This window comes from Molossus molossus, unplaced genomic scaffold (genome assembly GCF_014108415.1).
Source record: "Molossus molossus isolate mMolMol1 unplaced genomic scaffold, mMolMol1.p scaffold_m16_p_6, whole genome shotgun sequence".
Lineage (NCBI taxonomy): Eukaryota > Metazoa > Chordata > Mammalia > Chiroptera > Molossidae > Molossus > Molossus molossus.
Genome location: NW_023425399.1, coordinates 42,451,120 through 42,477,910, shown reverse-complemented (window position 1 = coordinate 42,477,910; position 26,791 = coordinate 42,451,120). Strand labels below are relative to the sequence as shown.

Genomic DNA, 26,791 nt, shown 5'->3' with positions numbered 1-26,791 from the left:
ACTCCCAGCAAGCAAAAGCCCAGGTGTGAATGGCTTCACAGGGGGAGTTTTACCGAACGTTCAAAGAAGATTTAACACCTATTCTCCTCAAACTATTCCAAAAAAATCCAAGAATACTGATGACTTCCAAACTCATTTTATGAGGACAACATAATTTTAAAACCAGGTAAAGACATTACAAAGAAAAAAAACTACAGGCCAATATTTCTGATGAACACAGATACCAAAATCCTTAACAAAATATTAGCAAATCGAATTAAGCAATACATCACAAAAATTATTCATCATGACCAAGTGGGATTCATTCCAGGGATGCAAGGCTGGTACAATATTCGCAAATCAATAAATGTGATATATCACATAAACAAAATGAAAGATGACAACCATATGATCATAACAATAGACGCTAAAAAAAGCATTCAACAAAATTCAGCACTCATTTCTGATAAAATTGCTCAGCAATGTGGGCATAGAGGGATCATATCTTGACATAATAAAAGCCATATATAAAGAACCTACAGCCAACATCATAGTCAATGGATAAAAACAACAAGCATTCCCCTTAAGAACAGGAACAAGACGGGGATGCCTAATCTTGCCATTCTTATTTAACATAGTACTGAAAGTCTTAACCACGGTAATTAGACATGAAGAAAACATAAGAGGAATCAAAATTGGAAAGGAGAAATTGAAACTGTCATTACTTGCTGATGACATGATACTGTACATAGAAAACCCTAAAGAGTCCATCAAAAATCTACTAGACTAAATAAATGAATTCAGTAAAGTACCAGGATACAAAATTAATGTCAAGAAACTGACAGCATTCTTATACACCAACAACAAACTCAAGAAAGAGAAACTAAAAAAGCAATCCCATTTACCATTGCACCAAAAAATTAAGATACCTAGGAATAGCCCTGGCCGGTTTGGCTCAGCGGTTAGAGCGTCGGCCTGCGGTCCTGAGAGACCCGGGTTCGGTTCTCGCTAAGGGCGTGTACCTCGGTTGCAGTTTGTCCCCGGTCCTGGTCGGTTGTGCAGGTGGCAGCCACTCGATGTGTTCCTTTCACATCGATGTCTCTCTCTCTCTCTCTCTCTCTCTCTCTCTCTCTCTCTCTGTTCCTCTCTCTCCCTCCCACTCTACCTGAACAAAAAATGGAAAAATGTCCTCCGGTGAGGATAAAAAAAAAAATAAAAAAAAAGATACCTAGGAATAAACTTAACCAAAAAAGTAAAGGACCTATTTGCAGGAAACTACAGGTCATTGAAAAAAGAAAGAGAGGAAGATACAAAAAAGTGGAAGCATATACCTTGTACACTAACTAGGAAAATTAACATCATTAAAATGTCCATATTACCCAAAGCAATCTATAGATTCAATGCAATCCCCATCAAAATATCAACGACATATTTCACAGAACTGGGACAAATACTCCAAAAGTTTATATGGAACCAAAAAAGACCCCGAATAGCTACAGCAATCTTGAAAAAGAAGAACAAAATAGGAGGGATCACAATACCAGATATCAGGTTATACTACAAAGCCATAGTAACCAAAAGAGCTAGGTATTAGCACAAGAATAGGCATATACATCAATGGAACAGAGAGAGAATCCAGAAATGACCCAAGTCATTATGCTCCATTAATATTTGACAAAGGTAGCAAGAGGATACAAAGGAGTAAAGAGCTTCTTCAAGAAATGATTTTGGGAAAATTGGACAACTGCATGCAAAAAAATGAAGCTAGACCACTAACTTACACCATCCACAAGAATAAACTCAAAATGGATAAAAGACTTAAATGTGACTCATTAATCCATAAAAATCCTAGAAGAAAATGTAGGCAACAAAATTTCAGACATCACATGCAGCAGAATTTTCAATGATACATCACCTAAGGCAAGAGCAACAAAGGAAAAAATGAACACATGGGACTACATCAAACTGAAAAACTTCTGCACAGCAAAAGAAAGAAGCATCAATATGGAAATGAAGCTCACTATATGGAAGAGCATAACTACCAATGATAAATCAAATAAGGGGTTAATTTCCAAAATATATAGAGTACTGATACAATTCAACAAAAGACAAATAATTCAATTAAAACGGGCAGAAGATCTAAATAGACACCTCTCCAAAAAGGATATCAAATAGCCAAGAGACATGAAAAAATGCTTAACATCACTAATCATCAGAGAAATGCAAATTAAAACAACTATAAGGTATTACCTCACACATATCAGAATGGCTTCCATCAACAAATGATCAAACAAGTGCTGGCAAGGGTGTGGAGAAAAGGGGACTCTAGTACACCACTAGTGGGAATGCAGACTGGTGCAACCACTATGGAAAACAATATGGTGTTTCCTCAGAAAATTAAAAATTGGACTTCCACTTGACCCAGTGATCCCACTTCTAGGAATATATCCTAAGAAGCCTGAAACACCAATCAGAAAGAATATATGTACCCCTATGTTCACAGAAGCACTATTTACAATTGCTAAGATCTGGATATAGCCCAAGTGTCCATCAATAGATGTGTGGATAAATAAGGTGTGGTACAGCTTGGCTGGTGTGGCTCAGTGATTGAGCATTGACCCATGCACCAAGAGGTCACCAGTCTGATTCCTGATCAAGGCACATGCCCAGGTTGTGGGTCCAATCCCCAGTGGGGGCAGGCAGGAGGCGGCCAATCAATGTTCTCTCTCATTAATGTTTCTATCTCTCTCTCTCCCTCTTCCTTCCTCTCTGTCTAAAATCAATAAAGAAAAAAAAAAAAAAACTGTGGTACATATATACAATGGAATATTATGTAGCTGTAAGAAAGAAAGATCTCTTATCCTTTGAGACAACATGGAGGGACCTGGAGGGTATTATGCTTAGCAAAACAAGCCCATCAGAGAAAGACAAATACCACATGATCTCATTTATTTGTGGCATATAATGAACAAAATAAGCTGATGAAAGAAGTAGACCCAGAGACATAGAAAGAAGTAGGGTTCAGACTGACAAACCTCAGAAGAGGAGGGGGGAGGAGAGGGAAGAGATAAACAAAAGAACTTATACGCATATATGCATAACCAGTGGACATAGACAAAAATGATGTGAGTGGGGGTAGGATCAGAAGGAGAGTGTCTACAGGGTAAAAGGACAAAGAACTTTAACAAAAATCAATTAATTAAAAAATAATTAAAGGACAGCTAATTTACCAATTTTTCTGAATTTGTATACCCTGAAACAATAAGGGTTGAACTCTACTTCCCCTGCCGAAAGATTCAAACTTTTCTTTTCATTCAGACAAGTCATTTCATGTCTTTGAATTGTGACAACAGTGAAAGGAGTTTCTCTCTACCTATGCCTGTATCTTCTGTTTAAAATTAGCTTTATTTGTCCAAACTGAATTACCACAGTAGACTGTGCTAGGCAAGAAGAGCCTTGGTCAGTGTAGCTCAGTTGGATGGAGCATTGTCCCATATACCAAAAGGTGGTAGGTTTGATTCCTAGTCAGGGCACATACCAGATTGTGGGTTCAATCCCTGGTCAGGGCACACAACCAATCTATGTTTCTCTCTCACATCAATGTTTCTCTCTCTCTCTCTCTCTCTCTCTCTCTCTCTCTCTCTCTCTCTCTGTGTGTGTGTGTGTGTGTGTGTGTGTGTGTGTCTTCCCCTCAAAAAAATTCAATAAAATCTTTAAAAATGAAGGAGAAGAAAGAAGAAGAAGAAACAGATGATCCTGTTATTCAAAACCAGAAGTATGAAAGGAGCTTAGGCAAAGAGATAAAAGAGATGAAGGAGAATAAGAATAAGAAATAGAAGGAGTACAGAGAAGAAGAGAATGGATGGGACAGCAAAGCCACCAAAATGAGCCTGTCCTCACCTCCATGGACCCAGAGGCATTCACAACACAAAATAACTGAGCATCTATGATATAACTCTCATTTCCTCAAGGTATGGAACCACCACATACCACTGACAACACCCTTTACAGGGTGACCAAAGGCACCTATTTAGGTGAGGAAAGAAGAACTTGTAAAATTAGGTTTATCTTAAATAATCAACTATGGAAATCATGAAAAGCTAGAATTTAAAAACAAAAATGGGTAGCATTTGCTATTTAGGCAGAGGAAAGGTATAAATTGTAGCCACAGAGATGATGGAGTTTAAGTGTAAGACCCAAAAGACATATGCAGAAATAAGTAAGGAAGCTGGTAAGCAAATTACTGAAGAGAATAAAAGGAAAAGAAGAAAGGACAGAAAATATTAACTGATTTGGCCAAAATTAGTCGCATATCTGCACCAAACTTCTGTACAACATCAGCCTGTGCTGCAGTCTGCCAGCCTTGCCATTTCTCAGCAATACAGATGTGATCCCACATTGTGACTTCCTCAATTTACATTAAACACAGCCCTTGCCAAAGCATATAAAACAGGCTCCCACCGAAAGTTCACTCACGCTGCTAAATTGTTTTAAGTAGTGAAAAGAGTAGAAAATTAAACAAATCCATAAAAACTGAACACTAACCATGAAGCAAAAACTAGATGTTGTCTTCCTCTTTCTGGCATCTTCTGTTTGCATTATGAACCTGTAGGAGACTTGAACATAATGGATGTCCCACAAAGTGAACAGAGCTGATACAATCACAAAGCTGCTGTGCTCCTTAAAAGTCTTTTCACATTTCTTAAGCTCTTTGCCATCCATGATAGATCAGACCCCACAGAGAATATACAGGGAGCTCTTTTTAATACCATGGCAGCTTCTGATTTGCTAAACAAAGCAGACAGGTGAATGCTTCCTGAGCCCACTACAAATAGCTCAGAGTTGGAACAAGAATCTTGAGAGCACAAATCCTTCTTTTCAACTAATCCATTTTGGTATAACTTTTTTCCTGGCTATAAAAGCAATGCATACTCACCAATTAACTTTGAGAATGTGTAAGGCCTTCCACTGAACATCCCTTCTGCATTTTTCTGAAGGATGGAGATTCCTGGGAAGCTGCAGAGGGCCACATCTGAACCCAGTCTCCTGGGCCCACTTAGTCAGTTTGGGGGTCCAATAAAGCACCCTCAACCTCTGGCTCATTCTATGGAAGAAGTGATGCCACGCCACTTTCCAAGCTCAGCCATCCCCAGGGGCTTGCACTTCCTTTTCCTGTCTCTTGGAACACCTGCTCTTGGAATGCTCACTCTGGGAGAAGCCAGCCACCATGTTAGAAATCCCACTACCCTGAGACCACCAGGCTGTGAGAAGCCTAAGCAATGTAAGGCCCTGGAGGATAAAATGAGGATGAGAGAGGATGAACTAGATGCACAGACATCAATCTAGAAACAGATCCCCCAGCCCAGCCACATGGATCAGAGACAAGCCCTTCCTAGTTTCCTAACCCACAAAATTGTGAGGAAGACACAGTAGTTATCTTTAAGTCACTAAATTCTGGGGTAGTATGTTATGCAGCAATAAATAATCAGAGAATGAGGCAAGGGAGGCAAGTTCTCACCAAGAGAAGATGCCCTGTCAAAGGGTTGAGGGCTTGGCAGAACTGGACTATAGTGGGGAGGAGTGCAAGGGCAGACACGAAAGCAGGGATTCACAACAAACTGTACCCAAACAGGCCAAGCATGCTGAGGTTTCTGGTCACGGGAATGTGGTGGGCCTGTTTGGTTTAAACTACTAAGTCAAGGCTAACTGAAGCAGAATAGGCCCCAGTGTGCCACTCAGGATAATTATGCCACTTGCTCTTCCCTCCCAGCTGCTGAAAAGAGACACATATAAAAGTGATACCCTCATAAATTACATACACATCTATGACAGCCCCCTTCCCATCTCTGTCCCCATGGAGGCAGAGTGCCCAGGACTGCCACTGTCTTTGTGCAACTCCCAGCAGCCCACCATTAAAGCAAGTCAAGGTCAGAGTGGCACTTTCCCATAGCTCTTCCAGCATGCATTTATCCGCCCTCCTCCCCAACACACCCAGACAACCACTGTGGCTCCAGGTAGGCCAACTCCACACTCTATGAAGCACATGGCCTAAACTGAGCCAGGCGATCCATCCCATATCGGGTCAAGGGTGGACATAGGACCCATGCTATCAAGTGATCTTGAGGACTTCTGCTTAGAATAATGCAGAGACAAAGGCTTATTCTCTTTACTGGGATGGTAAATTGTGAGAGCAACCACAGTTGCCATCCTGAGGAAAGCCAGGCCGAGGACAAGGCTGACACATGCAGAAGAAAGCAGGGCTCAGGGAATCCCAAGGAAACAGTTACGGCAGTAATGACAGAGGAAATCTCTAGCTCCAGCTGAATTTGAACTCACCTCACCTCTCTGTGTTGCAATCATAAACCCACTGTTATTTAAGACAATTCGATGGGGCTGTCTGTTTCATGCATTCAGAAACATTCTACCCATTTCAGAAGCTTCAGCTACCTTTACAGTAATCAGTTGGGACACACACCCCTCACTTTAGGTCCATCCCAAGTCTGACCCCTTAACTCTGTGGCCCAGTACAGGCTCCACAGTTACTCTGCAGATTCCCCACATGGGCATAGTGCTCCCTGCTCTATTGGGAAATGGCTCACACATACCCCTAAACTGCTCTGCTCCTGATTGCCTAAGTGCCCTAGCGAGTACCCTCCTCCCCCAGGAAGGTCTGGGATTGATTACTTCCCTCAAACTGCATGTGCCTTGAATGTTCACTTTTAACCCATTTTCACGTGTATAAAAATTTTATGGCCCTGGCCAGTTTGGTTCAGCGGCTGGAATATCGGCCTGTAGATCGTAGAGTCTCAGGTTCAATTCCTGGTTGACGGCATGTACCTCTGTTGCAGGTTCACTCCCTGGCCCTGGCTGGGGTCATGCAGAAGGCAGCCAGTCAGTCAATATGCCTCTCTCACCTCTCTCACCTCTCTCTCTCTCTCTCTCTCTCTCCGCCCCTCCTCCCCCTTCTTCCCTCCAACTCTATCTAAAAGTCAATGGAAAAAAAATATCCTCAGGTGAAGATTTTTTTTTTTAAATTTTTTTTGATGGATGGGCACTCAAGAGAATTTGTCTATACAGTTTATCCTCCAGTAAGGTAACTGACCACCCTGAATATCCCAGCTCTACCCTTCATCCAGAAATGTGCAATAATTTATAGAAACAGAAAACAGATCCATGGTTGCCAGGGGCTGGAGAGGGGGTAAAGAGATGACTACGAAGGGCAGCACATATATGGAGGAATGCTGAGACTGTGCTGTGTCTTGACTGTGGTATTGATTACAGAACTATAGGTTATCTGTCTAGTAGCCACAGTGTCTATTAACCAGGGCTCAGAGTACAGGCCCAGGTTCATACATAAATGTTAACAATCTCCCACATAGGTATCAGTGTGATGACTCAAGAAGGTCCAACATGTGACCCAAATACAGAACAGACAGAAACAAGCCCAACCACATCAGCTACCATAACCTTAGGACCTACCTCTGTTATTCACCTCCAAATACTCCTTTCAAAGCATACATCACACTGACAATTACAGAAGATTCTAGCCCAACACTTGTTCTGTAATGAGAATTTGCTCATCCACAACTGGTAAATAAGAGAATGTGTGCATACCACAGAAGCTGCATGGGTCAGAGTTTGGTTTTCTTGAGCAAGGACAGTCAGAACAGGAATAAAAAGAAAAGGATCACCTTTAGCAGAAATAGGGAAAGCCTTCAGCACTGGGAACAGAAGCCCTTTGCTATATTTTATGAAAGTGAAAAACAAGTGCCCGCTCCCTTTTGGTCCAGCCACAGTTCTTCAGTGGTTAGCCCATGAGCCCTGATAGTTTTAGTGGTGGTTTTACAGAATGTGAGGTTCTTTAGGAACATGTTTCTTTCCATAGCAAAACAATCATGTTTGCTCACTTTCTCTCTTCCCCACTAGAGTGTGAGCTTTATAGCAGGGACAGCATCTCTCCTGCTCAATACTATATACCCAGAACCTAGTATAAGGGCTGGCAAATAAATAGTGTCTTACTGATACAGAAGACACAAAAATATAACTTGGTAGAACCAATAATATCTCCCCCAAAAGAAAAAGGACTAAAATTCTAAATTAACATCATTGTTCTGAGATGAAGGACCCCTGGCCTCAGACTATACTGCTTGCCTCTTACCAGACCTATTTGAGATCCAAAAACCTGTCTGCTGATTTCCCTGAGCAAGGCAGAGAAGGCAGAAAAGTCCCAACAGACATGCTGAATTAGTAGGATAACAAAAGGCCAGTAAGTCAAGAGAATGTGAATTTTACAGTGAAGCGAAGTTGTCAGTGAAGCTCAGGCCCTAGAGATGGCTGATGGTGCCATTCCAGGCTCTGCCACGCATATGCTGAGTGATCTTCCACAGGATACCTTTCCGCACCCCGGTTTCCTCATCTGCAGAATGGGGGTAATCCTAGTACCCACCTGAAAGTTTCTGTGAGGATTTAATTAGATAAAGAATAGAAAGAAAAGAAAAAGAATAGAGAGTATTTACTTATACACAAGGTCTGGCACACAATAAGCCCCTGACAGATATACTTTGGCATGCTTTTCAATAATAATTATTATTATTAATATCATTATTATTATTATTTTATAAGTATGTGAGGACCAACCCATAACTAGCTTGCCTTTCAGGGTTCCCATTCCACACCAAACCCAGAGAAACTGCCTGGGGTCACATCAGCAAGCAGCCCAAGCTCAGGAGATTTTGTTGTCCAGCACATAAGCCATGGCTGGCTCTGTGCAAAAGAGCTGCAGCTAGCCCAGGAAGTGCCTGAAAGCACATGGGCACCAGTTGGAGCAATGAAGAAAGAAAGAGAAGGCATAAAGGGGAGAACAATCTTCCCTCTTTTCAATCCTCAACAACAAATAAGAAAAACAAATATAAATTTAAAATAAAGTTTAAGTCATCAAAGAAAAAGGAAGTAAAATAAATGTTCAATCTAATTAAACCAAGAGCCAAGACATGGAAGCAACTTGGGTACCCATCAATAGATGAGGAGATAAAAAAAAAAACTGTGATACATATATACAATACAATACTACTTAGCCTTTAAAAAGAATGAAATCTTAGCACCAACCCATGCACCAAGAGGTCACCGGTTTGATTCCCAGTGAGGGCACATGCACAGGTTGTGGGCCAAATCCCCAGTGGGGGGCATGTAGGAGATAGCCAATCAATGTTCTCTCTCATCAATGTTTCTATCTCTCTCTCTCCCCCTCCCTTCCTCTCTCTTTAATATCAATAAAGAAAAAAAAATGTTTTTAGATCCCACTTCTAGGAATATACTCTAAGAAGCCTGAAACACCAATCAGAAAGAATATATGTACCCCCATGTTTGTAGCAGCACTATTTACAATAGCTAAGATCTGGAAACAGCCCAAGTGTCCATCAGTAGACGAGTGGATAAAAAAGATGTGGTACATATACACAATGGAGTACTATGCAGCTGTAAGAAAGAAAGATCTCTTATCCTTTGAGACTACATGGAGGGACCTGGAAAGTATCATCCTAAGTGAAACAAGCCGAACAGAGAAAGACAAGTATCATATGATCTCACTTATTTGTGGAATATAATGAACATAACAGTCTGAGGAATGGGGTAGTCCCAGAGACGTGGAAGTGGGGTACAGACTGACAATCCCCAGAAGAGGGGGGTGATGTGAGAGAGATAAACCACAGAACTTATATGCATGTATGCATGAACAATGGACATGGACATCAAAGCTGGGGACAGGGCAGGGAGGGAGAGGGAGGGGGGAATCAGTGGGGGGGAAAAGGAGAAACATCTGTAACAAAAATTAATTAATAAAAAAAAAAGCAATAAAGAAAAAAAAATGTTTTTAAAGAATGAAAACCTACTATTTGTAACAGCATGAATGAACCTAGAGGGTATTATGCTAAGTAAAATAAGCTGGACAGTGAAAGACAAATACCATATGATATCACTTATATGTGGAATCTAAAGAACAAAAGAAATGAATAAACAAAAATAGAAGTAGACTTATAAATACACACTTAATGATACAGAGAACAGACTGATGGATGCCAGAGGAGAGGGATATTAGGGGGCAGGGTGAGAAAAGATGATGGGATTAAGAACATCTAATTGGCACTGGCTGGTTTGGCTCAGCAGTTGGAGCATTGGCCTAGGGACCAAAGGGCTACAGGATTGATTCCCAGCCAAGAGCATGTACTTCAGTTGCAGGTTCAACCCCAGCCCCATTCAGGGTCGTGCAGGAGGCAACCAATCAATGACTCTCTCACGTCGATGTTTCTCTCTCTGTCTATCCCCCTCCCTTTCTTCCACTCTATCTAAAAATCAATGGAGCCCTGGCCGGTTTGGCTCAGCGGTTAGAGTGTCGGCCTGCGGTCCTAAAAGACCCGGGTTCGGTTCCCGCTAAGGGCATGTACCTTGGTTGCAGTTTGTCCCCAGCCCTGGTCGGTTGTGTGGGTGGCAGCCACTTGATGTGTCCCTTTCACATTGATGTTTCTCTCTCTCTCTCTGTTCCTCTCCCCCCCCCCCCCCACTCTACCTGAACAAAAAATGGAAAAATGTCCTCGGATGAGGATAAGAAAATAAATAAATAAAAATAAAAATAAAAATCAGCCCTGGCCAGTTTGGCTCAGCGGTTAGAGCGTCGGCCTGCGGTCCGGAGAGACCCGGGTTCGGTTCCCGCTAAGGGCGCGTACTTCGGTTGCAAGTTTGTCCCCGGCCCTAGTTGGTCGTGCGGGTGGCAGCCACTCGATGTGTCTCTTCACGTCGATGTTTCTCTCTCTCTCTCCCTCCCACTCTATCTGTACAAAAAATGGAAAAATATCCTCAGGTGAGGATAAAAAAATAAAAAATAAAAAAAAATAAAAATCAATGGAAAAATATCCTTGGGTGAGGATTAACAAAAAAAAAAGAAGAAGAACTAATTGATAGTTATTAAATAGGTACAAGTATGAAAGGTAAAGCATAGGGAATATAGTCAACAATATTGTGGTAACTATCTATGGTGCCAGGTGGGCACTTAAATTATCAGAGGAAACACTTTATAACTTACAAGAATGTCTATCTGCTGTACTGTACACCTGAAACTAATATAAAATACTGTTGAATGCAAACTGTAATTGAAAAATAAAATAAATTTTTTAAAAGGCCCTGGCCAGTGTGGCTCAACTGGTTGGGCATCATCCTGTGCACTGGAAGGTTGCTGGTTCAGTTGTCAGTCAGGGCACATGCCCAGGTTGCGGGCTTGATCCCCAGTGAGGGGTGCATGAGAGGCAGCTGATTGATGTTTCACTCTCCCATCAATGTTTCTCTCTCTCTCTCTCTCTCTCTCTTTCTCCCTCTCCTTCTACCTCTACCTTCCTCTATCTTTAAAAATCAATTTTTAAAAAGTAAAGATATTTAGCAGCTTATTTGCATTCCAACATCTTTTCAGCTAACACAGAACTTTCCATATTGGAGATAGAAGACAAAAATCTCAAAATTAAATAAAAGATAGCAAGTGTGTAAAATATGCTCTACACATTTTGTTACACTGAAGACCAAATAAAGAGATAAAAAGCTGAACGAGCAAGTGAGGCAATGAAAGTCCAAAGGATTTGGAAATAAATGCTAATTAAACTCTTTGTATAATTCAAGTCAATTTTTCATCAAAATGATCAAATGTATCATATTCCATGAGCTTAAATTCTGATCCATTATAAAAGTATATTGTCTACAGGCACTTCATATAATTACTTGGATAAAATACATATCATTTCAAGAAGTAACTGGATTGTTTGTCTTCCTTTTGTTGAGTTGTATGAGTACTTTATGTATTTTGAAAATTAACTCCTTATCCAATGTGTAATTGGCAAATATGTTCTCCCATACAGTGGGTTCACTTTTCATTTTGATGCTGGTTTCTTTTGCTGTGCACAACTACTAGATGTATACAAAAGGATATGATGGCAGCAAAAGAAAGAGACATTCTACCTAGAAAGATCTCTTATTAAGCTGCATTACCAAAAAAGGCTAAATATTCTTTTCTAATAAATGAAGAAAAAGGCAAAACATGGTCTTAAATGCAATTTAACCCAATAAAAACAGACTAGAAATGAATGATCTTCTTAAAAAGATTCATAATTTCCCACAAAGGACCACTATTTCATCAAGCCATTTCCTAGACTAAATCTTGGTTAGTCAAACTAGGTTGACAATAGGCAGGTAAGCAAAGATCGAAACCTATATGTCCAATATCACAGCCATTGGACACTCACAGCTATTGGGCACTTGAAATGTGGTCCAAACGGAGATGTACTATAAGTATAAACTATACACCAGGTTTAGAAGACTTTAGTACAAAAAATATATATATAAATTATCTTAATATAGTTTTATATTAACTACATGGTGATATAATATTTTAGATATAGTAAGCTAAATAAAATATAAATTTAAAATTAATTTCACTTATTTCTTTTTATTTTTTAAATATGGCTACTAGAAATTTAAAATGACATGTGGCTCACATGTGTGCTTGCACTGTATTTCTGTTGGACAGGGTAAGTACCAAAATAAAACACCACTATATCAAACTCAATTCTGGGTTGCTAAGTATTTTTAAATGTGACTAAAAGAATAAAGAAAGGTAAATGGTATCTAGGGCATTCAGAGGACATGAGCACCAACAAGCAGTGGCAGCAGCCATTATGTTGTTTTAAGCATAAACAACAAACTTGGTGACAAAGGAAAGGTTACAATTGCAGATTCTCTTCCCCCCCATCCAGAAGTGTCCCAGAGACTCTCCTGCCTACCTTTGATGAGCTCCGGCCTATACGTCTTGCGCAGCTGCTCCAGGAAGCTGTTATAGAAGCTCTCTGCCTGCTCCGTGGGCATTGCCAGGTGGAAGTCAGGCTTATTGCCCTTGAGGACACACTGGAGGGTGAACTGGCTGACACACAGCACCTCGTACTGTTTGTCCATCACACTCTTCGACCAGTGCTTTCCACTCTCATCCTCAAACACACGTAAGTTTAAAATCTTTCGAACCCTAAGGGGAAAAATGGCAGTGAGAGCTACCTGGAGAATCGTAAGCACCCCCCAACACATTTCATATCCTCCAATGTCATCAGCATCCTGCCAAAAAAAACACACATCGCTTACAGAAAATGTGACCTTGGGCAAGTTAATTTTCCACTCTCTGCCTCAGTTCCTCATCTGTAATACAGGTTAATAGTGGTCCAGCTGATAGGGTTGTTTGGAGATTTCCTTTTTTTTTTTTTTTTTGGTGCATCCCACTAATTCACAGCAGCTGCCAGAGTCAGTGGAAACTGGAGCCAAGACAACCAGCCACCCATTATCTGCTCCTTCAAGTTGGATAATATGTCAAAACATGGGCCCAATTCTAACTGCTTATAGAAGAATTCCATCTTTAGACTAGAATAAATAGTACCCCATTTTTAAACCCCTTCTTGGAGCTTCTCAAAATGAACAATTCAGCAAATATCCTGGAGAGAACTTATTACTACAAATATGCAAAAAGATCTGGACAAAGATACCTTAACAACTATGTCACATGCTCCTTAAGTCCTAGAGGGGCTTCCCCTATACATGTGGATGACAGCCACCTTGGCAAGGAAGATGACTAAGTAACGCTTATAAGACCAGATTTCAAAAGCATGACAAAGAACGACCTGCATGAAAGTTGAAATTCCACCGTTAGAAAGCCACCTTTTTGGATGTTGTTGAAGACATGTTCAAGGGCTCCACAAATAGTAATTCACTGGCTCTTAATATGGGTACTCTCTGTAGTGGGTACTTTTTGTCCCCCTCTCCACAGTCAAGGTTTGTCTTCTGTTGAGTTAAATCTCTTAACCACCAAAATAAGTATTAGCTCTCTAGAATGTCAGAGCCATAAAGAGATTCAGACCCAGAGCCCCAGTTCTTAACCACTATACCACTCTACTATTTCAAGTATCCAGGGAACAATTATTAAAATACCAACATCCTTAAAGTGGTAATGAACTATACTTATCAGTCATCAACACCTTCGCAGGAATTGGATCCCAAGTCTGATTTTCAACTTAACACAAAAGGGACAGTTGGGTGAGGTTATACCCAGGCTCTGGGCACCAAAGGGCAGAATAAATGAATCCAAGCATCTGAAGTAAATCTGTCAGGTGGTGCTGGGGTGGAAAGGGGGTGCAGTAAACATGGGGCAGGGGAAGCTGCCAGTCAGGCAACAGCAATGACAAACCCCCCTACTTTAGTAAAAGAAGCACTGGCTTCCAGGTCAGGTAGCCTAGATTCTAACTCGAATTTGGGTTTTGATAACTATGTGTATGTGACTTTGAGCAAGTAATTTTTTTTTTTATCCTCATCCGAGGACATTTTTCCATTTTTTATTCAGATAGAGTAGGAGAGAGAGAGGAAGAGAGACAGAAACATCAACGTGAAAGGGACACATCGAGTGGCTGCCACCCACACAACCCAACCAGGGCCGGGGACAAACTGCAACCTAGGTATGTGCCCTTAGCGGGAACCGAACCTGGGTCTCTCTGGACTGCAGGCCGATGCTCTAACCACTGAGCAAAACCAGCCAGGGCTGAGCAAGTAATTTAACATCTCTAAGATCCAGATCTTTATGTGTACAATGAACAACTGGGCATTTTAAAAATGCATTAACAATCCGGTTGGTGTGGCTCAGTGGTTGAGTATCAACCCATACACCAGGAAGTCGCCAATTCAATTCCCTGGCAGGGCACATGCCCAGGATGTGGACCCGATCCCCAGTGTGGGGCACGTGGGAGGCAGCCAATCGATGTTCTCTCTGGTCGATGTTTCTGTCTCTCTCTCCCTCTCCCTTCCTCTCTCTCTAGGAGCAATAAAGAAAAAATAAAATAAAATAAAAATGCATTAACAGTGCCAGACCCCATTTCTCAAATTAAAAAACAGAAATCAGTCATAAGAAAAGAGGCTCGGTTTTTGCATCAAGAGAATGGTTCACAGATGTAGCAGCAAATAGGGATGGAGGCTAAGTTGTACTCCTGCTCTGCAGCTCACTTAGTGGGTGACATTTAACAGATTACTCTTCCTCAGTCTCCTCATCCGAAACACGAAGATAACCATACTACATCGAATGTTACACTGATAAAAGTAACAGGGGCTCACTTTATAGGAACAAAACACTATAGAAGTTCCTGGTATGTATGTGTGTGTACATATATCTTATATATAATAAGATATAACTACCAAATATCCCATTTCAAAGAGCAATGATTTAGAAATCTACATCTTACATGTGCTCCAGTTCCTTCTGTGTATCTTCCAGAGAAATACCCAGCAACACACAAATGCCCCGTCCAATGGCACTTATCTGCTCTCCTCCAACTAGAAAGGAAACAAAAGGGAAAAAAGACTCAGGGGCCTGGCCTATGTGGCTCAGTGGTTGAAGCGTGGGTGTGCACACCGAAGGGTCTCAGGTTTGATTCTCGGTCAAGGGCACTGAGTTTCAGGTTGGATCCCCAGTCACGGTAGGGGCGCATGCGGGAGGCAACCAATCCACGTGTGTCTCTCACATGGATATTTCTCTCTCTCATTCTCTCTCTCTCTCTCCCCCCTCCCTTCCTTCCTTCCACTCTCTCTAAAGAAAAAAAAAAAGAAAATTAAAAAAGACTCAGAATCAAATAGATCCCATGAAGCACTTTTAAATAACCACAGGAATATTTAAATATCACACATACTCCTGCCCTGGCCAGTTTTGCTCAGTGGTTAGAGCATCGGCCTGCGGTCCAGAAAGACCGGGTTCAGTTCCTGTAAGGGCATGTACCTCAGTTGCAGTTTGTCCCCAGCCCTGGTTGGTTGTGCGGGTGGCAACCACTTGATGTGTCTCTTTCACGTCAATGTTTCTCTCTCTCTGTCTTCCTCTCTTTCCCTCCCACTCTATCTGAACCAAAAAATGGAAAAATGTCCTTGGGTGAGGATAAAAAATATATATATCAAACATAACTTCTTTGGCAGTCAGCAGGTATTCAAAAATGAAAGGATTATGTAAAGGCAGTAAGACGATTCTAATTTATGTCCATCCTGATTTTATATCTGGAATGAATGAATTCTGAAATGAACAACCATTAAGCAGGATTTTAGAGCCACATTTTCAACTGTGTGACCTTAGGTAAGACACCTGAAACTTTCTATGATAGAGTTTGCCAATCTGTAAAAACAGAAGAGTTTTCCTGCCTAAAGATTCCAGCTTAGCTATATTAATACTCAAGAGATTCCTGCTTGTCTTGGAATCAGCAAATCTGGTAACACAATATACAGCACAAAATGAAAAACATTTTTGCCATAAAAATAGAGAAATGGTTTTTCTACTTATGTCAGAAAAGATAAATATATTATACACAAAAACCATGGTTTAAAAGTTAAGCTTCAAGTCACCAAACTTCCATTATTTCCCAGTTTAGTACTAATGTTGCATTCTAAGCCAATGATCTCAAAATCTTTTTGAATCATGCACCTCATCCATAAAAATAATATCTGAACATATATTACTATTCTAAACATTTATTTATGTATTTATAATGTACACTCTACTACCATTAGACAGTGTTGGCATAGTACTTAACCAAGATGCATCATTATGATAAAAAATCGAAGCCAATACTTCAAATATTGATCTTCATAGTTTTCTATTTGTTTTTGCCAATTTTTTGCCAAATCTCATTAGATTATTGATGTTTTGTTACTTTATCATGTGCTAACCTACTGTTCCAATTAGAAGAGGGTCAACTCTGCCATTTTCTTGTTTGCTTCTGCTAGATAATAATATCTATAAATAGCCCTGGCCAGTTTTGCTCAGTAGTTAGAGCCTCCACATGCAGACTGAAGGGTCAAGGGTTCAATTCCTGGTCAAAGGGACGTACATGGTTGCAGGTTCGATCACCTACCCTGGTGAAGGTTATGTGGGAGGCAACCAATTGATTCTCTCTCCCTCCCTCAAAAAAATCAATGGAAAATTATCCTCAGATGAGGATTAACAAATAATAATATCTATAAATATACATGACAAAGAATCACAGATCTCACAGTGATGTAATATCCTGCAAGCTAAGGAAGGAGTGAGAGACTCCCCTCTTCTTTCAGGTGTCTGACAAGGTACCACTTGACATTCATATTCCAGGGGAGCATCAGCATCAACCCATTCCTGAAATATCTGTAAAGCTTAATTTATCTTAGTTTTACACTAAAAGAACAAACATTTTAATATTTTCTTTTGTTCTGCTTTTCTAATAATGGACTATGAGTGATTTACTATTCTTTGAGCCACTGAATCAAAAGCTAAAACTAAAAAAAAATTCATCCTAACATAAGAAGTAAACAATTGGGGTTGTTTATTCGTTTGTGTTGCTTTAGAAAAAGACTTTGGGTTCGGCTGGTGTCGCACAATGGATTGAGCGTCATCCAGTGGACTGAGAGGTCCCGCTTCGGTTCCTGGTCAGGGCACATGCCCGGATTGTGGGCTAGATCCCCAATGGAGGGCATGCAGGAGGCAGCCGATTGATGTTTCTCTCTCATCCATGTTTCTATCTCTTTCTCCCTTACTCTCACTCTATAAAAATCAGTAAAAACATATTTAAATAAAACTAAAAAAAAAAGCCTTTGGCTTTATTTGTTCTTTAAATAAATAAATAGTATTTTCTTTTTTTCTATTTTATATTTTTCAATTACAGTTGACATACAATATTATATTAGTGTCAGGTATATAACCTTGTGATTAGACATTTATATAACTTATGAAGTGATCATCCTGATAACTCTAGTATCCATCTGATGTCATACATAGTTATTATAATATTATTGACTGCATTCCTTATGCTGTACTTTACATCACTATGATTATTTGGTAATTACAAATTTGTAGTTCTTTTTTTTCTTTCTTTCTTTTTTTTAGTTTTCTAATTGATGTTTCTTTTTTTAATTTATTTTTTTATTAATTAATTTTTGTTACAGATGTTTCTCCTTTTTCCCCCACTAATTCCCCCTCCCACTTCCTCCCTGCCCTGTCCCCAGCTTTGTTGTCCATGTCCATTGTTCATGCATACATGCATATAAGTTCTGTGGTTTATCTCTCCCACACCACCCCCCTCTTGTGGGGATTGTCAGTCTGTACCCCACTTCCACGTCTCTGGGACTACTCCATTCCTCAGACTGTTATGTTCATTATATTCCACAAATAAGTGAGATCATATGAAACTTGTCTTTCTCTGTTTGGCTTGTTTCACTTAGGTTGATACTTTCCAGGTCCCTCCATGTAGTCTCAAAGGATAAGAAATCTTTCTTTCTTACAGCTGCGTAGTACTCCATTGTGTATATGTACAACAGCTTTTTTATAAATTCGTCTACTGATGGACAATTGGGCTGTTTCCAGATCATAGCTATTGTAAATAGTGCTGCTACAAACATGGGGGTACATATATTCTTTCTGATTGGTGTTTCAGGATTCTTAGGGTATATTCCTAGAAGTGGGATCACTGGGTCAAATGGAAGTTCAATTTTTAATTTTTTGAGGTAACACCATATTGTTTTCCATAGTGGCTGCACCAGTCTGCATTCCCACCAGCAGTGCACTAGAGTCCCCTTTTCTCCACACCCTCGCCAACACTTGTTGTTTGATGATTTGTTGATGGCGGCCATTCTGACAGGTGTGAGGTGATACCTCATTGTTGTTTTAATTTACATCTCTCTGATGATTAGTGATGATGAGCATTTTTTCATATGTCTCTTGGCCATTTGTATGTCCTATTTGGAGAGGTGTCTATTTAGTTCCTCTGCCCATTTTTTAATTGGGTTCTTCATCTTCGTTTTGTGGAGTTGTATGAGCACTCTATATATATTGGGAATTAATCCCTTATCTGATATATCATTGGCAATCATGCTCTCCCATACAGTGGGTAGCCTTTCCATTTTGATGACTGTATCTTTCGCTGTGCAGAAGCTTTTGAGTTTGCTGTAGTCCCATGTGATCATTTTCTCCCGTGTTTCTATTGCCTTAGGTGATGTATCAGTGAAAATTTTGCTGCATATGAGGTCTGAAATTTTGTTGCCTACAGTTTCTTCTAGGATTTTTATGGTTTCATGAGTCACATTTAAGTCTTTTATCCATTTTGAGTTTATTCTTGTGTAGGGTGTAAGTTGATGGTCTAGTTTCATTTGTCTGCATGTAGCTGTCCAATTTTCCCAGCACCATTTATTAAAGAGGCTGTCCTTACTCCACTGTATGCTCTTGCCACCTTTGTCAAATATTAATTGAGCATATTGCCTTGGGTCCATTTCTGGGTTCTCTGTTCTGTTCCACTGGTCTATATGCCTGTTCTTGTGCCAGTACCAGGCTGTTTTGATTACAGTGGCTTTGTCGTATAACCTGAAATCTGGTAATGTGATTCCTCCAACTTTGTTCTTTTTCAAGATTGCTGTGGCTATTCGAGGTCTTTTTTGGTTCCATATAAACTTTTGAAGTATTTGTTCTAATTCTGTGAAGTATGCCATTGGTATTTTGATGGGGATTGCATTGAATCTATAGATTGCTTTGGGCAATATAGACAGTTTAATTATGTTAATTCTTCCAATCCATGAACAGGGTATGTGCTTCCACTTTTTTATATCTACCTCTATTTCTTTTTTCAATGACCTGTAGTTTTCTGTGAATAGGTCCTTTATTTCTTTGGTTAAGTTTATTCCTAGGTATCTTAATTTTTGCTGAAAAGGTAAATGGGATTGTTTTCTTAGTTTCTCTCTGTGTGAGTTCATCATTGGTGTATAAGAATGCCATTGATTTCTTGACATTAATTTTGTATCCTGCTACTTTGACAAATTCATTTATTAAGTCTAGTTAATTTTTGATGGAGTCTTTGGGGTTTTCTACGTATAGTATTATGTCATCTGCAAATAATTACAGATTCACTTCCTCCTTTCCAATTTGGATCTCTTTTATTTTTTCTTCCTGTCTGATTGCTGTGGCTAAGACTTCCAGTACTATGTTAAATAAGAGTGACAAAAGTGGGCATCCTTGCCTTGTTCCTGTTCTTAAGGAAAATGCTTTTAGTTTTTGCCCATTGAGTATGATGTTGGCTGTAGGTCTTTCATATATGGCCTTTATTATGTCTATATAGGATCCCTCTATTCCCACATTGCTGAGTGTTTTTATCAGAAATGGATGCTGGATTTTGTCGAAGGCTTTTTCGGCATCTATTGATATGATCATGTGGTTTTTATTCTTCATTTTATTTATGTGGTGTATCATGCTTATTGATTTGCAAATATTGTACCAGCTTTGCATCCCTGGATGAATCCCATTTGGTCATGGTGGATAATTCTTTTGGTGTATTGCTGGATCCGATTTGCTAGTATTTTGTTCAGGATTTTGGCATCTATGTTCATCAGGGATATTGGCCTGTAGTTTTCTTTCTTTGTAGTGTCTTTTTCTCGTTTTGTAATTAGAATTATGCTGGCTTCATAAAACGAGTTTGGAAGTCTTACTTCTTCTTGAATTTTTTGAAATAGTTTGAGGAGAATGGGTGTTAGTTCTTCTTTGAATGTTCGGTAAAACTCCCCCGTGAAGCCATCCAGGCCTGGGATTTTGTTTGCTGGGAGAGTCTTGATTACATCTTCAATTTTTCTGTTGTTATTGGTCTGTTCAAGTTTTCTATCCAAATTTGTACTTCTTAATCCCTTCACCTTTTTCACCCATTTCTCCAACTCCTGTCCCATCTGGCAACCATCAAAATGTTCTTTGTATCTATGAGTCTGTTTCTGGTCTGTTTGTTTGTTTGTCTTGTTTTTTAGATCCCACATATAAGTGATATCATATGGCATTTTTCTTTCTCTGTCTTATTTCTCTCAGCACATTACTCTCTAGGTCCATCCATGATGTTGCAGATGGCAAGATTTCATTCTTTTTTATGAATAGTAAAATGACAATAAATATATATATATATCAATAATTACTTTAAATGTTCCAATAAAAAGACATAGGGTGGCTAAATGGGTAATAAAATAAGACCCTGCCCCGGTGGCTCAGTGGATTGAGCGTCATCCCATTGACTGAGAGGTCCTGATTCGATTCCCAGTCAGGGCACACGCCCGGGTTGCAGGCTCAATCCCTAGTAGGGGGCGTGCAGGAGGCAGTCAATTGATGTTTCTCTCTCACATCAATGTTTCTATTTCTCTCTCCCTTCCTCTCTCTCTAAAAAAATCAATAAAAATTTTAAAATATATAAAACTTTGGCATGATACCTGAATTCTGCCATTCAAGAATCATCCCTTTAAAAAAAAAAAATAAGACCCTTCGATAGGCTGCCTACAAGAAACTGACTTCAGATCGAAAGACACACACAGACTAAAAGGGATGGAAAAAGATATTTCATAAAAATAGAAGTGGAAAAAAAAGCTGGGTTAGCAATATTTATACCAAACAAAACAGACTTTAAAACAAAGGCTATAACAAGAGACAACAAAGGACCAGCAATTCCACTTCTGAGTATTTATCTGAAGAAACCCAAACCACTAAATCTAAAAGACATGCATCTTTATGTTCATTACAGTGTTATTTGTAATAGCCAAGACATGAAAGCAACCTAACAGACGAATGGATAAAGAAGTGGTGCATATATACAATAAAATATGACTCAGCCATAAAAAAAAGTATTATTTTCTTATAATGTCAATATATTTTCTAAATTTTCCCCAAAGTATGTTTTAAAGGCTTAAAAAATAATTTCTGAGCTATATCCACCATTCAAGTCAATATACATTATAGAAAAATTGGAAAATATAATAGGAAGAAAAAAGAATAATATTATTGTAATATTGTTGTAAATATTGTATATAAATTTGTATGTCTCATCCTTTCTCTTAACATTGCATAAGGATTTTTCCATGTTATAAGCTTTTCCTAAACATCTCATCCGGTAAAACAGTTGCATTCCATCCAATGGACTGACTAACTGCCATAGGGGTATACTTGTTACAATTGATGAGCCTACAATGACACACCACAATCATCCAGAGTCCACTGCCTACACTGGGGTTCACTCCTGGTGCTGTACATACTGTGGGTTTAGACAAATATATATATAATAACATGAACCTACCATTACAGTATCACACAGAGTTGTTTCACTGCCCTAAAAATCCTCTGTGCTCTGCCTTAATGTGTTTTCTATAATTAAGATTATCTTCTTATATTTTCAAAAGTAGAATAATTATTTGAAGTGATTCAAATCATTATCTGAAGTTTCAACATTTTTACAATTTAGTATTATCTTAATAACAAAGTATGCCCCAAAGCCTACATATAACACAGATTACTCTCTTATTTTAGAGCTGTTTTGCCCCTCCTCCTGGAACAAGTAGAAGAATGAGGAGGTCCGAAAGAATCTTTTATTATAAACAAATGGATTTCCAAAGAAAAAAAACTTGAGAATTTTAGACAAAAGGTCACCAGGCTAAAAAAGACCTGAGATATTTGGTCAGTTTCGCTATGTACAAGTGGCATCACCCATGAACCTCTTCTTTGAGAAGTAACAATCTCCCAAATTAAAACACACAACAATTTTTTTTTTTTTTTTGATGGAGTGGAAGGTAGAGAAGAAGAGAAACATCAATGTTAGAGAGACACATCGATTGGCTGCCTCCTTCATGGCCGCTGGGGATCGAATCTGCAACCCAGGTACATGCTCTTGATGAGAACCGAACCCAAGACCCAAACTGGCCAGGGCCAAACCCAATGATTTAGATCCCCTTCCCAACATTCTATGATTCTATTCAGATTTTAGCTGTTGAAGCTCAGTGACAGGAAATGGGGGTTACTGTACTATTCACCTGTTTAACCAAATGAATATGTTTGAAATGTTCCATAACCAAGCTTTTTAAATTATATTATCACAATAATCACACTAAGGCAACAAAATTTGCCTGACCGACCTCATAAAGTGAATCTACCACATATGACTCCTGATAGTCTACTGTCCCAAACATAATATTGGAAGTGACATTTCAGAACCCCTGAAGTAAAATGTCATTCACTTACAGCCACATTTCAGCAAAGCCAATCAGAAAATCTCTTTCCATTATAATTCAATTAGAAGGCCTTGTTAACTCCAGGTCCCTCTAGCACTGAGAGAATTCCATTTTATTAACACCTTCCCACAATTAACACTTATCTTTATAATAGCAGTTTGGTTTACTTGTTTGTTTTTAACTAACAGCACATAATTTAAATGGTAAACTAACATCACTCAAACTGTTCAGTAAATTTCACAGAATACATGTTTTCAATATTCCAGAATGGAGAATTCAGAAAGATAAGATCAGAACCTAAATTCTCCAAAGTTTAGTCATTGTTGATGAGGACCACATAAAGCAAGCTACAAGATTCTTCTCAAAAAAGCAAAAATTATTTTCATCCATGAATTATTCTAGTTTAGTGACCTTAAATATTAACTGAAATTTTTTTAATTGTTTTGAAATTCTATAAATCCCTGTCATTCTAGTCTCTATTACTCCAGGGCCATATCCAAAACCAGTTACCAAAACAGCTAAGAAGTCATTAGTCAGGGTTGAAAAGTTGAATCTCAGCTCCAAATACCTATATATGATTTTGCTGGGTTTGGTTGTTTCTTAGGGAATTTTGTTGTTTTGTTTTTAGATTTATACTTTTGCAGGCACAAGAACACATATTTAGTAGACTGGCTTGAAGGATATCTAGAATTACCAGGACTGAATCAGTATTATAAATCTGCCAATAAAAATTAAAAAGGCCAAAAAAATTAATAAAACTTAAAAGACTAGGAAACAATCCAAAATTACTCATTAAAATTTTTTAAATATCTTTATTAACTTGCTTTGAGGTTTTTAAAACAATTACCTTATGTATATTAATCATCTGGACCCCATTAACAATGATTAACATTAATTACTGTTCAAATTAGAATAGTTATCTACTGATGACTAGTGGTTAGGTGGCTTGGCCCACAAGAAATTGGTGGTAAAGAGAAGTATTTCACCCTGAATTCCTTAGATTCTAACTCCATTGCTGCAGGGTTCAGCGACTGAGGAAGAGGGTGTCCTGGGGCAGGGAGCGTTCTGAACCTAGCCTGGGGGCTGATCACGTGGGTATACGTACACAAGTGTCAGAACTCATCCAGAGGAACAACTCCTCACATCTGTGCATTTTATTGGGAGTCAAGCTCCATAAAAATTAGGACATAAAGAAACTGGGCAAAATGGGAAATTTAAAATAGAACGCTACAAAGAGAGATGTTCTTGCTCCAGAAATGCTCCCTACGTGTTTGTGCAATATTCCACTGAAGAACGAACCATGGGGTTGATCGAAGGTTTTGCCACCCGATACTCAGGACGAAAATAAAGAGAATAATAAGGCATGTTTCTCGTGAACCCAAAGAGATCCTGAAACCAGGGACGCGCTGGAATCCTCCAGGCATATGGACAGCGATCTGGAGCGGTGGTGCCCGGGCCGGCCAGGGACTCGAGGCTGCGGGGTCAAAGCTCGCGCATGGGCCGCAAGGTTCAGAGCAAACCCGGGGATCGTGCGGGGAAACCGTCGCGGGGTCGGCCAAGCGCTTGGGTCTGGGGCGGTTCCTCCCGGCCCGGCCCCGCCCGACTGACCTGTGACGCTGGCCCGGGTGACGCGCTGCACCACGGCTTTCATGGCGGCTGCTGGGGCGAGTAGGGCCGTACCGCACTCCTTCCGGCCACGAGACCCAGAGAGCGCTTCTGCGGCCTGCGCCCTCTACGGGTAACATTAGGAAGCACGCCTGTCAGGCCAGGTTGCCAGCGGCCGGTGGATATAGGCCACGCCCACCCAGAGATTGGTCGTCCAACTAAACCTAACTATAATCAGGCTCAACCAATTATAGGCCCACCCCATTCTCAGTCCTACTCCACACACAGCTGGACCCTGTGCTAACCACCCTTGGATCCCTCACCTCTGCCCAGGCTTTCTGCACCTGTGTTTTCTCACTTCCCCAGGTCTAAGAGCCATCATTTCTAAATCCCAGCTGTGTCCTGAATCCTAATTCTAAATGTATTCCCTCTTCCTCTTTTCCATTCCTCTGCCCCAATACTCTCCCAAATTGTTTTTCCCTTGTCTTTCTGACTCAGTGGCTTCTCAGAAAGCAGACACTATAGGAGTTCCTGCCTAAAATAGTCATTTAACTATTTAACTATTAATTTGACTTAACCATATCATGGTAGTGCAGAGATGTATACTGTAAATCTGCATTTGTAATTCTTCCTCCAATACAAATACTAATACTAGCCCCACCTACCCACTCCCCACCCCTGGTTTTTAGAAGATTTAAATAAAAGAGACTACGTAAAAGTCTCACCCAAACACATTATTAATCACTGATAAAAATATAAGTTCCTCTAAATCAGCAGTTCTCAACCCCTTGGGGGGGTCGAAGGACCCTTTTGGAGGGGTCGCCTTAGACCATCAGAAACCACATATTTCCGATGGTCTTAGGAACAAAGACACCACTCTTCTGTCTCCAGGCGGGTCCGCTCACATGCAGATATGCCCACATACAACATGAGGAACTGTATTATAGGGTCATAGCATTAGGAAGGTTGAGAACCACTGCATGTTTCTGCTCCTAGCCTGACCTGTTTGACTCAGCAATTAGAGCGTGGGCCTGCAGAGCAAAGGGTCGAGGGCATGTATCAGGGTTGCAGGTTCCATTCCCGGCCTGATCAGGACACATTTGAGAGGCAAACAATAGATGTGTCTCTTCCACATTAATGTTTCTCTCTCCCCTCCCCCTCCCTCCCTTCCACTCCCTAAAAATCAATGGAAAAAATATCCTCAGGTGAGAATCAACAAAATGTGTATATATATATATATATATATATATACACACACACACACACACACACACAACATTCCAATCAAATCCTTGGTAATATAGCTAATTTCCCATTGTCTCCTATTATAAGAACAGATTCTTTTTCTTTTACCTCACCCAAGGACTTTTTTTTTTTTTTTTTTTTTTTTTTGCATTTATCTTCAGAGGGAGAGAGGAGGGAAGAGAAAGACAGAACATCGATGTGAGAGAGACACATGACTGGTTGCCACCCACATGACCCTAACAGGGGCAAGGACAAACTGCAACCGAGGTACATGCCCTTAGCGGGGACTCTCTGGTCCACAGGCCGATGCTCTACCATTGACCCAAACCAGTCAGGACAGAATAGATTCTTATTAAACTTATACAAATAACAATATTGCCATGAAAATGAGAATGCTCACTGCAAGTTTCCAAATTCTGGAGGAATCTAGTAAGGGGGAAAGGACAAATGTTTCTATTTACAAAGGTATAGTTTACCAAATTGCTCTAAGTCATAGCTAGCTTTAGAAAAAATTTTGTTTCAAACAAAAAGTCATAAATATTGTAATTATTTTCATCAGTTCATTCAGTCCCATGTAATTAAAAGCTCTGCTTGACTCGGTTTTTCCATTAGTTCTCTCAACCTTGCCTGATAATTGAGGGTGATAAAGTCAGTGATAATGCCAAGAAGTTTTCAAGGCTGGTCAACAAAGATTGTATGATTTGCCTGGAGATTGTTGAAGGCATACATCAAGTAAAAAACACATTTCTAACAGTGTTTTTGCCACTGTGAGGGTATCAGCCTTTCGAGAGGGGAAGTAAAGCCACTTTAACCCATCTAGGAAACATACACCAGGAACATATTGATAACCCATACTAAATAAGCAGTTAAATAAAGTCCAGCT

The 26,791-nt window shown here is 39.8% G+C and overlaps 1 protein-coding gene across 2 annotated transcripts in view; it reads right to left on the bottom strand.

Moving 5' to 3' along the window:
- DTD1 (D-aminoacyl-tRNA deacylase 1) overlaps nucleotides 1-24,827 on the bottom strand; it is a 237,654-nt gene extending 212,827 nt beyond the window's left edge. The window contains exons 1-3 of one of the 2 annotated variants that reach the window (XM_036245664.1): nucleotides 24,667-24,827; nucleotides 15,279-15,369; nucleotides 12,795-13,030 (exon numbers count right to left, since the gene is read on the bottom strand). In XM_036245664.1, coding sequence (XP_036101557.1) covers nucleotides 12,795-13,030; nucleotides 15,279-15,369; nucleotides 24,667-24,709 — 370 coding nt within the window. In that variant the 5' untranslated portion in view covers nucleotides 24,710-24,827. The remainder of the gene's footprint in view (nucleotides 1-12,794; nucleotides 13,031-15,278; nucleotides 15,370-24,666) is intronic. The other variant, XM_036245665.1, reaches the window with a different exon arrangement.
- Nucleotides 24,828-26,791: the final 1,964 nt, after the last annotated feature.